Here is a 15,885-nt window from a genome sequence, read left to right as displayed (position 1 = left end):
GCGCCCTGCCGCGCGGGGGGTAAAAAGCAAGGGGCAAGACGCAGGGCCCCGCCCCGGCCGCCGCCGCCGCTGCCGCTGCCCGCGCGGCCGGTGGCTGGCTCGGCCCGGGCGCGCCCTGCGTCTTGCCCCTTGCTTTTTACCCCCCGCGCGGCAGGGCGCGGAGTCCCCGAGCCTGGGCGCCCCACGTCCGGGTCAGCAGCCCGGCGACGCCTCCGTGGGCGTGAGGGGAAGATGGCTCTCGGTGCTCCTAGCTGGAAGGCAAAAGCGCGCACTTGCGAGTTTGTCCAGAGAGCGGACAACGCCGAGACACTGATCACTTTAGAGCTGCTTCTGATTAAGCGCTCAGGGGCTGGATTCGGTTTTGTTTTTATTTGTTAGTTTGTTTCCCTCTTAACTTGTTTGCGGCCACCACCCCTCCGTGGTCCCCGGTCCCCACCGCAGGCTGTGCTGAGGGGTAACAGAACCGCAGTAAACAATCATCACATTGCTTGTTTCACTCTCCAGAATGACTCTCGAAGGTCACCTGGGTTTAAAATCCACTTGTCTCTTGTCAGTGCAGAAGACAAAAATAATAGTGATAATAAATCATCTCAAAAGGAACCCGGAGCCCATGTTTGGTTGTGCTTCGTCCCTGTTGCTGAGGATAAAAACAAAATAAACTTATAAATTACTTTATATAAATTTACTAGTCCAACGATTTATTGATGTTCCCAGTGCGAAATACAACTGGGTATTTTGAAAGTGTGTTTTTTTTCCCCCCTTATCTGAAAGAGAGTCAAGTGTTTGTGACCGACGTTTGTGCTTTCATGGTCTTCCCAAGAGTCTTAAGTGTAAAACATTTTTGCAAAAAAGTATCTCTGTATCTTTCGGTTTTCAGTTGCAGAGAATAACCTTGACTAGAGTGAAGGAGTTGAGCACATAGTCAATGTGTTCCTTTGTTTTCTTAGCGTAGCAAATTTCCATTACCTTTGAAATATACTTTTTTCCCCCTCTAGTGATTATTTAAAAGTTCATATAAGCATGTATTTTATTTCATTCTAAGTTTTAACATTTTGCTGAGGTTGATGTTAAACACATTTACAAACCTGGAAATATATTCAGTATTATTTCTGAACAAATTGATACATTTGTTAAAATGCTGTAGTCAGGAATATTTTTAAAGAGTAAAAACTCATAACTGAATCAGTTTGAGCAAAGAGTGAATGCGTTAGGAGGGTAATTGTCTTAAAAAGCAATAAACCATATTGAATTGGAAGTATGATATATATATATTAATATATAACATTTTAATACATTACTTTATGTTGATACTACCAGGAGCATTTGTTTCACACATATAAATTTAAATGAATTGTTTATGCTTTTTGATGATATGAAAGTGGAATACAACTGTTTTTAAAAGTCAAGTCAGGAATAAAGTCAAGTCAGAGTTTAAATACACCATTTTGAGAATTAGCTAATGCTTTGAAATATTTGGAAATTAAAAAAAAAATAGAAATATTGAAAACAGATGTTTGACTAACCCAGAAATATATCTTGTGAATAATGGGCGATTTATTTTCCTCATGATGACATTGCTTGATACAGTTTCCTGTTATATTAATTTTGGCTTAAGAGAAGACACTGTGTGTAGAAAAGTTTTTGAAAAATAAACTCCAATTCTCCAAGGCACGAGGAAAAACTTTGGGCAAATATCACAAATTAGTGACTGACTGAGGGCTAATAAGGAATTACATTTTATTTTGTCCATGTCAATATACTTGACAAAATATGGAGTGCTCAATGGTTTATAAAATTCTTTATACTATGTAATTACTATGAAATCAATATACCTCATATCATTTTTTTATTCTTACTTTCATGCTCCTTTTCAGTTTTTAGATTTGTTTTAATATTTTAATTGAAAAACCCCAAACGTAAAATGGTGTTGTAACATCTTTTCTCCCTAAGAAAGGGGGATATACTGGTATCAGGTGGGTATTCAGGTCATCATTCATTCACATAGATAACATTATAAATAATGTTATTTAGATAACATTATAGATAGATAACATTATAAAGAGATAACATTATAAATCTTAGATCATAAGTGATAATTATATAAACATTAGATTCACTTTAATAACTTTTACAAATTTGTTTAAATTTTTCATGTAACATTTGGAAATAAAACTTTCTTTTTCAGTACTACTGCTGGATTCTAAAGCACAACAAACAGAGTTGGAATGGATTTCTTCTCCACCCAATGGGGTAAGTGCATCTCCTCACAGAATACATATCACCATTTATTTTAGCAAGAAACACAACCTTCCCCTTCTCCCCCTGAATGGAATTATTCATGTTCTTCATATTTACACGGTTTTAATTCCAAGTATCTTGTTCAAAATTTTGTGGTATTACAATGAGACATTGAGTTCTTTCAGTAGGGAAGGTCTACTTAGTACTTGGGGAAATGGCTTAAAAAAAAATCTTATACCCATAATCTTTTGAATTCTTATTGTGAGAGGAATTATATCTCAGTTTCCATGCTATAAATGCTAACTAATTACAGGGAACATTTCTTTCACAAACTCACTTAAATCTCTTTAGTTGCTTTATACTTCTTAGTATAATCACTAGGTAGGTTGTATGTAGTTCTTTAAAACAGTATGTGATCTGTTTCTTCTTTTAAAAAGTTTTAGCATCATTCAAAATATACCTTAAAAGATAACTAAAATTGTTATGTGCTCAATATTTTATGTTGGAATTTGGTGTAAAAATCCAAATTTTTATCATGTGCTCTCTGCTGTTATTAATCTGAAGTGATGGCAGAGCGTGTACATATTGTAGTAAAAATCTGCTATAACAAATATGAGGAAAAGGTGTACAATAAAAATCTATGAAGTTATAAGTAAACCCTAAAAATATTCTGACCGTTGCATTTCACATATCTGGAAAGGTATATTACTTACTAAAATTTAGCTCAACGTCTTTGTCTTTAGGTCTTATTTTAATTGTGAGAGAGAACACATACTTCATCCCTTATTGAAGGAAGAGGCTCTGAGAAATGAGAGTATGTAGCTCATTGTTACTTTAAGTTGGTCTTTGGTACAGTAAGAAATCTGGAGTCAAAGAGCATGAAGTATAAGTGAGGATATAAAAAGTGTAACAGATTTTGCAAAGAGAAGAATGAAAGTCTAAAAGGGATTTTTGAGTATAAGAAGAACATAAAATCAACATGTCATGAACTGGAAGTCAGTTTAAGAATGCAAAATGTGAACACTGCCATTCTTAAAATACTCAGATTTTTCAGCAATTAATATTTGAGAGATTGTTTAAGATCATATTGCAGTTATCTGTATTGGTCAGATTAAAGTATGAAAAGTGACACATTTTACAGATTAAATATAAAAAGTGCACTGACTTTAAGGTAAGAATGTCATACTTGTAACTGGAATAGTTTCCATGAGTAAAATAATACACACTATAGGAAGACATTCACAGTAAAAAAGAAACACCTTTCTTACCAATGACAGATGTAGCACATTTTCTACCATCCATCAATTAAAACAAATAGAGATAGAAGATGGTTTTTATCTCTAAGGAGAAGTAAACTGATGTAGGATTGTAGTGATTATAGTATTTCATCAATGTAATATACAAAATGAAAAATTATGACTGTTTGTGTTCTCTTTGACTCAAATGGGCATTTTATCAGTCCAAAGTATCTTAACAGTTAACCCTACATATCTGTAGGAATCAATAGATAATATTAGGGAATGATGATTGACGATGTGTTTTATATATGAAATGGATTGGCTTGCATGTGATTAAATATCTAACAGGAAATAGTGTTATTAAAGTATGTTTCTAGAAAATACTTTCATGAGTATACCATAAAATCACAGTATCTGAACTAAGACTTCTTTCCCAGTGGTGTCATTTGTAGAAATGATTGTAGTCTCTTAGAAAAGAGAAAGAATAAAACAGGAGTTGTGTTAAATGCATTTGGGTAGTCTCACTATTTGCTATATATACAATAGTTGTCCTGAAATTTTCCCCTCTGGAATACATTTTTAAATAAAAATTAAAATTAACTTGGTTTCATAGGTCGTGAAATTGATTTTTCGTACATACAACAAAGTAATATGATTGTTTTTGAAGTCAGAAACAAGAAACGTTGAGACATATATACTTTTATAATAATTAGCCTTGGTTTCTTCAAGCCGGGGAATTGTTAAAAAGAGAACATTTATCTTTGGAGCTTTTGATTTCTTGGTAGGTATCACTATTAGCGTGACTTCTTTTAATAATTTCGATTTAACTAAGAGACTAAAATCTACCCATCCAAATGGATGAATTTAGGTATATTTGGCTAAGTGCCATTTAGACAGATTATAAGCAGCTAACTGAAACAAAGGGAAACATGCAATCATTAATAGTCAGAAACTCAAGTTGTGTTGAGTAAAACCTGCACGTGATAGTGGGTTCTTCGCTGCATTTGAGGAGCTTTGATACGTATAATAAGAATGTAGCAAATATATAATGTCATATAAGAAATTTCTGAATTACAGTATTTTGTTGTCAGTCATAGTTTTCTGAAAGACAGTTTTAACAGTAGATATTAATATTTTAGAGTATTTTAATAAATTGATTCTCTGATCAAGTTTTACAAATAAAATTCATTGCCGCATGCTTATTAGTTTGTTTTCTTATCTGCTTTACTTGAAATGATGGGTTAAAAAGTGTATTGCTGTGTGACTTTGGATTTGAATACTAACATATTTTCATATTTAGCATTTTATAGTGGGGAAATGATAACAGGTAGATGATGATTTCACTATTATGGTAGCCTAAATGTAAAGTGGTAAGTTTTGTAATAATGGTAAGAAAGGACATAATAAAACGGTCATTTTAGACTATTAAGACTGTTTTAAGTGCAAGGAATTTATTTGCTAACGAGCAAATAGATAGTATCATACATGGCTTACTAATCTTTAAATTGTTGCAAACTCTTCTAAACTCATTATTTTCCCTTTTCATGAAAATATATATTTTCTGTAGTATATATTACATCAGCAGATGAATGGACATTTTTAAATGTGCTATTTTTCCTGTCATAAAGCCTATTACTGAAGTATGATCCAGCATGCTGATTTGCCATGTACATTTGATTGTCTATTGAAAGCAATTTATTTATAAAGATGAATCATGCTTTTTTAACTACTTATTTATAGTTGGGTGGCATATGTACAATATTATATATAACGCTGCAATAAATAAATAGCTTTGTAAATGTTACTGCCTTATATCTCATCTTGAAAAGATTGTAGAAGATTTCACATTATGAATATCAACATGTTGTGGAATGCTTTTACATTTCAGAGCACTCTTGGCATTTTCTTCCCTGTGTTTTTAGGTACTCTAAGTTTAACATCAACACTTAAAATGTCAACTGAGTTCTCAAAAATTCTGCCATGTATCCATATGCATATGCATTAAATGGTAATTTAAGTAATTGTGTTGTGCGCTTAGTCTATAAAAATTATAATCTCAATGGAGACTATAGACATAAGCAAACACGTGAAAAAGAAACACTAGTGCACCAGCAAGCAGATATTAAACAAAATGAAATATTTATTGTATGTGCAAACAACGCAAGCACCCTGAACGATGTTCAGCCACCGGATGAAGCTGAGCGGAGAGTCCTGTATTCTCAGGTTACAGTGTTTGCCAGGGCAAGAATCTACCTAACTCTTTCAAAGACCACCATTTGTACTGTGCTAAAGGTTCCGGGTTTACTGTCAAAATAAACATGCTATTATTATTATTATTATTATTATTATTATTATTATTATTAGCTGAATGACTGATAACCTTTTAAATGCATTTTACAGTGGGAGGAAATCAGCGGTTTGGATGAGAACTATACCCCGATCCGAACGTACCAGGTGTGCCAGGTCATGGAGCCCAACCAAAACAACTGGCTGCGGACTAACTGGATTTCGAAAGGCAATGCACAAAGGATTTTTGTAGAATTGAAATTTACCCTGAGGGATTGTAACAGTCTTCCTGGAGTACTGGGAACTTGCAAGGAAACCTTTAATTTGTACTATTATGAAACAGACTACGACACTGGCAGGAATATAAGAGAAAACCTCTATGTAAAAATAGACACCATTGCTGCAGATGAAAGTTTTACCCAGGGTGACCTTGGTGAAAGAAAGATGAAGCTTAACACTGAGGTGAGAGAGATTGGACCTTTGTCCAAAAAGGGATTCTATCTTGCCTTTCAGGATGTAGGGGCTTGCATAGCTTTGGTTTCTGTCAAAGTATACTACAAGAAGTGCTGGTCCATTATTGAGAATTTAGCTATCTTTCCAGATACAGTGACTGGTTCAGAATTTTCCTCTTTAGTCGAGGTTCGAGGGACATGTGTCAGCAGTGCAGAGGAAGAGGCGGAAAACTCCCCCAGGATGCACTGCAGTGCAGAAGGAGAATGGTTAGTGCCTATTGGAAAGTGTATCTGCAAAGCAGGCTACCAGCAGAAAGGGGACACTTGTGAACGTAAGTAATATGTGTTATTAAAATTCCACTTTGCCTTTTGTTCTATTTCAATATCAGAGCTTGTGAGTGATAATAGTTATTTAAACAAGTGAGTTTGTGCCACACTAGCCTTCCGATTTAGCAGATCTTAAGCAAAGTCACTACTGAACTATCAGTGATTCCCCACAGTGATAGTTGCACTAATGGTATGCAATAAATATTGGTAATAATAGCATTTGTTGCTAAGATTTAATTTGCCCTATGCTTGACCTAGAAGTCAACAGTTGCACGTTGGTCTATGAGATTTAAGAGAGGAGACTGAGCAGAATGAGGTGTGATATTAATCAGGATTCAGTGATAGGGTATTGCTCCTATTTTGAAATCTGTATTGTCCGAACTTGTGAGTAGCAGAAGAAAGGACGTTAAGGGGGCTGCTAACAAGACCTCTACTGGCAGGGCACCTACAAATACATTTCTAAACTTTCAGAATATTTTTTTTATAAATACTAAAATTTTGATACAAAAATCATCAAATTTCACTTGATAAATCTCCGAGGTTACTTCTGCCAAAGCCGTGTTTCTTTTTTGGACTAAATAATAAAGCGAGTACTTTCCTGATAAGTCATGTTATAGTGGACCACATTTTTGTGGAAGTGGGCCAAAGTAAAGCTGTAGTTATTGTAATACCTCAGTTGGACGTTTTCTATGTTTTGAAACAATAACAGCATACAAATTAGTGAACCTTTTCCTTTGTTTTGTAAAACTGGATTTTCTCTTCTTTAGTAGTTTGTAGTCATCATAATTGGTCAGTATTTTTCTACTTAAAACTATGTCACATGGACCTTCAAAATTGACAGATACTTTTCCGTTTGTGGATATCCTAAATATATTCTATAGTAATGTTATATTATTTATGTATCTTTTAATTTATAAATTAGAAAACATAGTGCATACCCAGAAATAACTTTCTATATATTCTTTGTACTACAAAGCCAACAACATAATTTTAATAATTGAAAATCCTAGTTAATTTAGAGGGGACTGGATCTAACAGTAGTAACTTGCTATGTGCAGGCACTCTTCCATGTGCTTTGTATACACTAGTTCATTTAATGAGGTATATTTCATTATCATGTCTGTTTTACAGAAAAACAAAATGGCACTATCAAGGGTAAATTGCTTGTTTGTTAGATACTTTAGGAGGTAGTATCTGTCTTAGCTTAGAATCAAATTCAAGGCATTCTGATTCCAGAGCCTAAGCTTTTAGCAACAATATTGACCTGGCTTCTAACACAAACCAAGGAGAATCCTCGCAAATATTCTGTTTCGTTGCTGAACTCAGATGTCTTGCTCTTAATAATTTGGTATATAAATTATATTATTTCCCCATAAAATTCTCATGCTAATAGAATAATTAAAGAAATATAGTTTAAAAAAATATTTAGATCTGTGTTGTCCAGTACAGCCACACATGACTTTCAGGGTCTAAAAAATGGCTATTCTAAATTGAAATGTGCTATAAGTATAAAGTGCACCCTGGCTTTCACAGGCTTAGTATAAAAAAATAAAAAGAATGTAACATATCATTAGTAATTTTTTATGTTGCTTACATATTGAAAGAATCATACTTTAGATAGACTGGGTTAAATAAAGTGCAATATTAAAATTAATTTTAATTGTTTCTTTTTTACTTTTTTTAATGTGACTACTAGAAATTAAAAAAATTCATACGTAGTTCGCATTATATTTCCTTTGGACACAATATTTAGATGGAGTAACTGAGCAAATATATTTTTCTATCCTGATTGAAGAGTTAAATATTTAATCACTAGCATGTAAAACACCAAGGTCCCCAGCACTCAATTATCATCCATGATTTAGCTGATATTGTGAGGTGAACTCAAGGCAAAACAAACAGATGCTATAGGTTCAGGTCCTATAGACCAGTTTAGCAACTTCCTTTGATACCCTCCTGAAGGAGTCAAAAGTGTCTTATGATCTGTCCTCTTTTCCTATCCCTTACACTGGTAGAATTTCTTATTGAGGAGATCATTCTACAGGTTCCATACATGTGGAAATAAAAAACTGATGAGGATTCGTCAGTACTAGTAGGTGGAATGCTAACCACTGGGAAATTATAGAAATATTCCTAGTAAACTAATCAATTCAGTGAAAGGCAGTGTTCTTATTGACTGGAAGTTAACAACAATTACTTAAAAATAACTTTAATAAGAAAATTTAAGATTATTGTAGTTTAGCTGTAAAAGCAGCCACTTTGAGTAGTTATACAGATTATGATGGATGTGAAAGTGGAATATAAACTTTTGCGCAATTAAAAATGGGAAACATAATAGAACAGGAATATATGTATAAATGCCCAATTAAATTTGTCTAGGAAAAATCTAGGAAACAACATTATAGTTCTGCTCTTTTAAGGCTTAAAGATTTTTAGAGAAAATTATTGTATTTTTTGAATCATTTTGTGTAATTTAACTCAAATGATTTCTGCATGCATTTATTTGTGAAAAACAAACAGGAACTGTTTGATTTCTATACTTAAGAATATAGGATTTAGTAAGAAAAGGAGCCTTTAACTCCAATAAAGACATTTACCATGACGAAAACACTTCCAATTTCTTCCAAATTGGCAAAATAATATCATTAAGTGTGGTACTATTAAAATTATTCATATATATTTATTTTGGTCTCAAGAATTGGAGCCACATTTGAGTACCAAAATCATTGTCACCTGCAAACCACACTAAGGTAATTGAAATAAAGTAAAATTACTTCACTGTCATCTACATTAATCCTGCATTGGAATAGGTGGAATTAGTTATTAAAATGAAGAGTTCATTTAAAAAAATGTGATTAGTTAAGATGCCTCCTTATGGTTCAGTTGAAAGTGTATGTGCGCACCGTTGTGAGTCAAGTAAATTGTTTATCACATAGCTTTCTTAATTTTTAACCTTGGTGATGTTGACAAAGGAATTAAAGACCTTATACTGAGCTATGCCACTATGTTCATTTGCAAAAACACTTCCCTTCTTGGCATAATTCCAGTGCATTGCTGTGAGAGTACTTGCCGCTGGACTCAATCCAGGCTTGCCTTTATAGTATTTCTCCTGTTTCCTTTCAGTGATCCTGTTAAGAGTTTGGAAACAAATTCCAGTTCCATATTGAGAAAAACTGAAGTGTTTGGGAGAGGATGCTAGTGGGTCCCTAGCCAAATGAGGGTAGTTAGCCACTTAAAGGCAAGTTTATCAAGGCACTTGGTAGAGTGGAAGTCCATGGTGATATTTGTTAGAGTATAATTTGCAGTACGAACAACTGTGAAAACTGATCACAGTTTGGATCTGTTGATGTAGAGCTTTTTTTTCTTCTTCATGATTTTGAAAAAAAGAACTCTATTTTGGGAACCACTTATTTCTCAATCATACTAATATATGGAAAACTTCTAATTCTTCGTGATAATGTTATTATGAAGACATCTCTTCAGTTGGTCAGCAAGCTTTTATTGTCAAAAAATCATTTAAAAGAAATTTACCATGACTTGTCACAACCTCTATGCAAACTAGAAGAGTATATTATATTTTACATATATAAATATATTCAGAAGACTAATAAACTATATTCTGAAACATATTTTGAAATTTTTGGAACTTTTGTATAATTTGATTTAATTTAAAAAGTAGAACAGTATTTGTCAAAGTGTGGAGTGTAGTATTATAACTTGGATTTGTATGGGCGATGGGCAGTTTACAATGAACAATCATGTCCATTTTACTGTTTAGCTCTTATCACATTACTGAGTGGTGGAAAGTATTATTTTTTCTCTCTTTTAACATATGAAGGAACTGAAATTCAGGGATATTACTATGTGAGAAAATTGGGTAACAATCCAGTATCCTGTTTATCAGTTCAAGGCTTTTTTTTTTCCGCTATACCATGCTGCATACTAAAAATTTGTCCTGGGATTCAGCCAGTGGATTTTAGTTACTGGTAGAACTATTCTAAGAAATGGTAGAACTATTCTAAGTAAGGTGACCATATGTCTAGTTTGCCCGGGATGATTGTTCTATTAACACCGCTTCTCTTTTGCTTTCAAAAGTGTGATGAAATGATAAACTATGATAAACTACATGGTCACCCTAATTGTAAAAAATCAATGGATGTAATGCAGTTTACAGGCACCTATATCAGATCATAGAGATGTAATCTACTTGCATTATTTTTATATTGCTTAATTTTGATTTTCTAAATTAACCCAAAAATTTAAGCACTGCCTTTAATGATTCTAATGGAAAGGGGAATTCAAATAATTGTAGATTTCTTATTTTTATTATAGGGAATTTCCCTCATAGTTACTTCTTGGTATTTTATATTAATACGTTGACAGGTGTGTCATTATTTTATGAATGTATAATTTATGGGCATATAACATATATCATTGAATAAATTAAAACATTTATTCAATTTGAAAGCATTGGTAATATTAAAATCTGTGTGTGTTGATTATATTTTTGAAATCCATGTGTTTTTTCCACAGAAAAGTAGCATGTAATTTGTGCCATCCCTTTTCATGATAACAAATGAGGCTTTGTAATATATCGTGTTTATCATCAAATATATACAGAAAAGTGAGATACACTACTGGGTTAATAGCTCAGATGTAGAGTCACAGAGTTTTCAAATTCTGGCTCTACAACATACCAGGTGTGTAAACTAGGACAACCTCTGTAAGCCTTAATTTCCCTAAGTATAAAATGGGGCTAATAAAAATAGTTCCTCCTGCATAGAGTTCTTGTTAGAATTGAATGAAATAATGCACGTAAAAACCCTAAGAATAGTATCTGGGACACAGCAAATAATCAATGAATGCTTGCTATTATCTTGTTATTAATAATGCAACAAGGTGTTTGCTAAGTAAAGAAATCTCATGGCAATGAGTGAATGAGAATAGATCTCACAGGCCACAAGTAGTTAAATATCCTTTAAGCCAGTAATCTCATGCCTGGTAATTTACTGAAGGAGATATTTCAGTGAAAGAAAAGAATCTTTTACATAACCTCTTCTTCCTCCAGCCATGTATATGATTTGAAATTAGAAATAACCTAAATGTCCAAAGTTAAGTGCATCACCTTGATTGACCTTAGTTCTTAAAATATCAGCAATGTGATGTAGGAATTTTAAATTACTCTCTATTAATAATTTTGAATGAAAAATAAAGAGTAAAATTTTGTAGACACTGACATTTAGAATATGCAAGATATGCATAGGGTAAAAAATAGATACAAGCATAAATAGCATAATCAGTGTGTCAGATTGGTGGGCTCCTGGGTGATCTTTTGTTTTCTACATTTTTAAATTATTTGGCACATTAACTTTTTTTTAACAGTTTTAAGTTATGTGTAACCTGGTATTTCATACAACAATACTTTGAATTGTGTCTTGAATATATGGGGTTTTTTTTTAAACGTTTTTTTATTTTTGAGACAGAGAGAGACAGAGCATGAATGGGGGAGGGACAGAGAGAGAGGGAGACACAGAATCGGAAGCAGGCTCCAGGCTCTGAGCCATCAGCCCAGAGCCCGACGCGGGGCTCGAACTCACGGACCGTGAGATCGTGACCTGAGCTGAAGTCGGACGCTTAACCGACTGAGCCACCCAGGCGCCCCGAATATATGGGTTTTTAAATTAAATTAGCATCTGTGTAAAATACAGGGCTCAGGTGATAGAGCAGTAGTAAATAGAAGACATAGTTTAAATAATTTAAAGGGTATATTCAAGGCATTCAACAAAAACAGGTAATAGATTTTGTTTGCTTTCTAGCTAATAGATGGCAAGAGCTTGTTTCAAGTGTTTCACATGTATTAATCCATTTAGTTTCAGAGAAAGATTTACTAACTTATTTAATCCAGTAGGTAGGCACTGTTATCACCCTGTTTAAAGGACAAAAAATACTCCTACTGAAGTATTACATTACATACCTACGCTAATTTATATATATAAGATGCATATATATACAAGATACATATTTGTACGGTTACATATACATATGATATATACATGCAAACACACACACACACACACACACACACACACACACACACACACACTTTTATGTGAGGAAACCAAAGCACAGGGAGAAGTGGTTTAAGTATCCATAACCTCAGAGTTGTAGCCTGCTGTTGACCAAGGTGGTCTGGTTCTGGAATCCTTGCCCCTCACCAATATAGTCCCTACCTCTTTACAGATGGGCAGTTAATCTATCACAAAGTCTTTTTATAAAAATAAACATTCTTCCACGATATTGAAAGGTGCTACAAATCTGAACATTTTCTTTTGTTTATAATTTCAAAATATTTAATATCTCTGTCTTTCCCAGTACACTAAATATATCATCTGCTTTGCCAATATCTTTTGTATCCGGTTCTTTTTTTTTTTTTTTTTTATGTGGCAGACAGGATGCACGTTTGTCAAGCACAACATAGATAGTATTAATTTATTAATCAGAAAATTTCAGGCTTCTTATTACCAATAAAAAATTCCCTGTTTCCTATCCTGGCATTTAAGTCCTCCAACTTGACCCTAATCTTCTTTTTTAACATTTGCTCTCATATTTATTGTACTTAAAGCCCCTGTTCCCCTGCCTGGAACTGGTCTGTCATTCTACAGATATTTTTATGATGCCCTATTATTTTAACATTTGGCCCCAAATAAACAGGAAAAAAAGTAAACTATCATGGTCTCTCACAATTACCTATTGTATCTCAATCCTGCACATTCCCGACTTCTTCAATGACCTCTGTCTCCCAAATTCTTATAGAGTTACTGGTAGTGACACTCTCCTGGGACTTACCTTGACTTCCTTCTTCTACCTGCAGTGCCAGCTTCCTGTCTCAGCTCCTTGAAATTTTGCCTTTCCTTACAATTGCAAAAATGACTTATTCCCTGTTTGATCATCTCTTCTTGTGGATACTTATAAGCACTTTGCCCTTTCCCTATGGGAATCATCATACACAATCTGATTTTAATCCTTATTTGAAATTCCTTTTACAGCTTCTGAGCTTCTTAACAACCAAAACTTACTTAGTGTTTTCTACTACTGACCATAGTACCCAACTAGCTCAGTTCTTGTATCACCTTAGTCTTCCAATAAATGTCTGTCACCTTTCTTAAAGACTTAATCATACACTGCCCACTGCCAAGGCATATAGTTGTTGTTGTTGTTTATTTCATATTCATGTCACTATTTAATTTCTTGTTGTATATGGCTAGCCCCTATGATTAGCCTTAAATCATATGAGTATGGAGGACTCTTTGTTATATTTTGTTCTCATAGCATATAGCAAGATGATATGCTAATAATTAGAAAACCTGAACAGAAGTCTGCCCCAGATATGGAATTTATTTCTCTGAAAATAATATATAACTATTTACATTTATTCATTGTCCTATTCCCATTCTCTCTTTGTCACTTTGTGTGTCTTTCAGTTTCTCTGTTTCCCTCCTCTAATGAAATGAAAGCCATTTCACCCTTGTTACTAGTATCTATGTCTTGAGAAAGAGAGAATTCTATGAGCCTGGTAACATTTTCTAAAGTAAGAAGGTCTTGGGGTGCTTGGCTGGCTCAGTGGAAGAGTGTGCAACTCATGATCTTGGAGTTGTGATTTCAAGCCCCATATTTGCTGTAGAGATTACTAAAAAAAATAAATAGTCTTTAAAAAAATAAAATAAGGCCTTTTTTTTTTAAACATTTTTACTTATTTTTGAAGGAGAGAGAGACAGAGTATGAGTGGGGGAGGGGCAGAGGGAGAGGGAGACACAGAATGGGAAGCAGGCTCCGGGCTCTGAGCTGTCAGCACAGAGCCGGACGCGGGGCTCGAACCCATGAACTGTGAGATCGTGACCTGAGCTGAAGTCGGATGCTCAACCGACTGAGCCACCCAGGTGCCCCTAAAATAAGAAGGTCTTGAAGTATATTTATGTTTATCTTATATGGGAAAGTGACTTTTGTTATAAGATTATTTTTCTTCCAAATTATATATTTAAATATTATCTTACATTACAAAACCAAACCAAATAATAGAAACCTGAGACATCCATCCTTAAGCTAGTATTATACTGTATTCTATAAATCAGAAATTACATAAATTCAGTGTCATATCCAAATATATTTCTATTTGAGTTTTAACTACATTACAATTTTTTTATACTCTTCAATTATTCACTGTCAGAAGCTTGTACTGCTTGTTTAAGGCATTTTTTGAATAGGTTAACGTGCATAGATCTGGAATGAATGCCATCTCTTTGCTCCTCTCCCACAGGGCCTTTTTATAGAGTAGCTACTGTTACTAGTTTCTTCCGTCCTTTACAGAGATATTTGCTCATAATTCTTTAAAGATATGGAAAAATATCATTATCGTAGTTAAATTAGAGTCATATTGTAATTTCTTACTAGGACTTTGTAGACTTCACTTAAAATTATACCGCTTTTTACTCGTCTTCAGTCATCTTTGTATGTGCCCACTGTGCATTGAACATGGTAAATATTCAATAAATAAAGGACAGGCAGAAGGAAGATGTGAAGTGAGGAAAAAATAAGGAAGGAAAGAAATCTGAAATTAATGTACAGGATTTATCTTGTTATGATTGATATGACTTCAGAACATTTCTAATTGTCCTAACTTTGGCAAGTATATGGTTAATCTTTTATATTTCCAGTGGAAGCTTAAATAATTGGCATTAATTTCTGGCAGGTAGTATCATAACACAAATCAATGATACCTGAAAATTTTGAATTTGATTTTATTTATGTATCCAATTTCTAGCCATTTCCTCTAAGATTATTGTCACTATAATTATAATCTACAAACTGTCTTATTTATGATGATATTGTGCATATTCACAATATTATTTTGTGCAACTAACAATATTATTTTCATGGGAGAAATTTGACCTAGCTGTATATTTGATGTTTTCCTCTATGTGTATAAAAATCTGATGCATGGATCAGAGAGGAAAATCTTAGAAAGCCTCCTTATTCTAATTTTCCTCATATTGAAGAGAATTTAAGCTATCCCATCCTCTGCAAAACATGCTACAAATTTAGTTTATGGAAGCATGTCTTTATTAGGGTATTCATGCAATGTTACGTGAAAATAGAAGGTTACATGCATATATAATTTGAGGTTTTAAAAAATTTGGTAGCAAAAGCAAAGCTTTTAGTTTAGGTCAAGTTAATTAATTATGCACATTACTTTTTGCTTTCTATCTGTGGTGTCAACTTTGTTAAAAGCTATAGAATCTGTGCTGTAGAATATATACGTCATGGTATTTTTTCCATATAACAGCATT

General features: G+C 33.7%; 1 protein-coding gene across 6 annotated transcripts in view; it reads left to right on the top strand.

The window, feature by feature from the left end:
- Positions 1–15,885, top strand: part of EPHA7 (EPH receptor A7) — a 171,420-nt gene that overhangs the window by 2,134 nt on the left and 153,401 nt on the right. For all 6 annotated transcript variants that reach the window (XM_040474186.1, XM_040474185.1, XM_040474184.1 and 3 more), the window contains exons 2-3: positions 2,186–2,250; positions 5,877–6,546. In XM_040474186.1, the coding sequence (XP_040330120.1) occupies positions 2,186–2,250; positions 5,877–6,546 (735 nt within the window). The remainder of the gene's footprint in view (positions 1–2,185; positions 2,251–5,876; positions 6,547–15,885) is intronic.

The sequence above is a fragment of the Herpailurus yagouaroundi genome, unplaced genomic scaffold, assembly GCF_014898765.1.
Source record: "Herpailurus yagouaroundi ecotype Mexico unplaced genomic scaffold, PumYag 139, whole genome shotgun sequence".
NCBI lineage: Eukaryota > Metazoa > Chordata > Mammalia > Carnivora > Felidae > Herpailurus > Herpailurus yagouaroundi.
The sequence above is the reverse complement of the archived record's forward strand: the minus strand, read 5'-3'. Positions and strand labels throughout refer to the sequence as shown.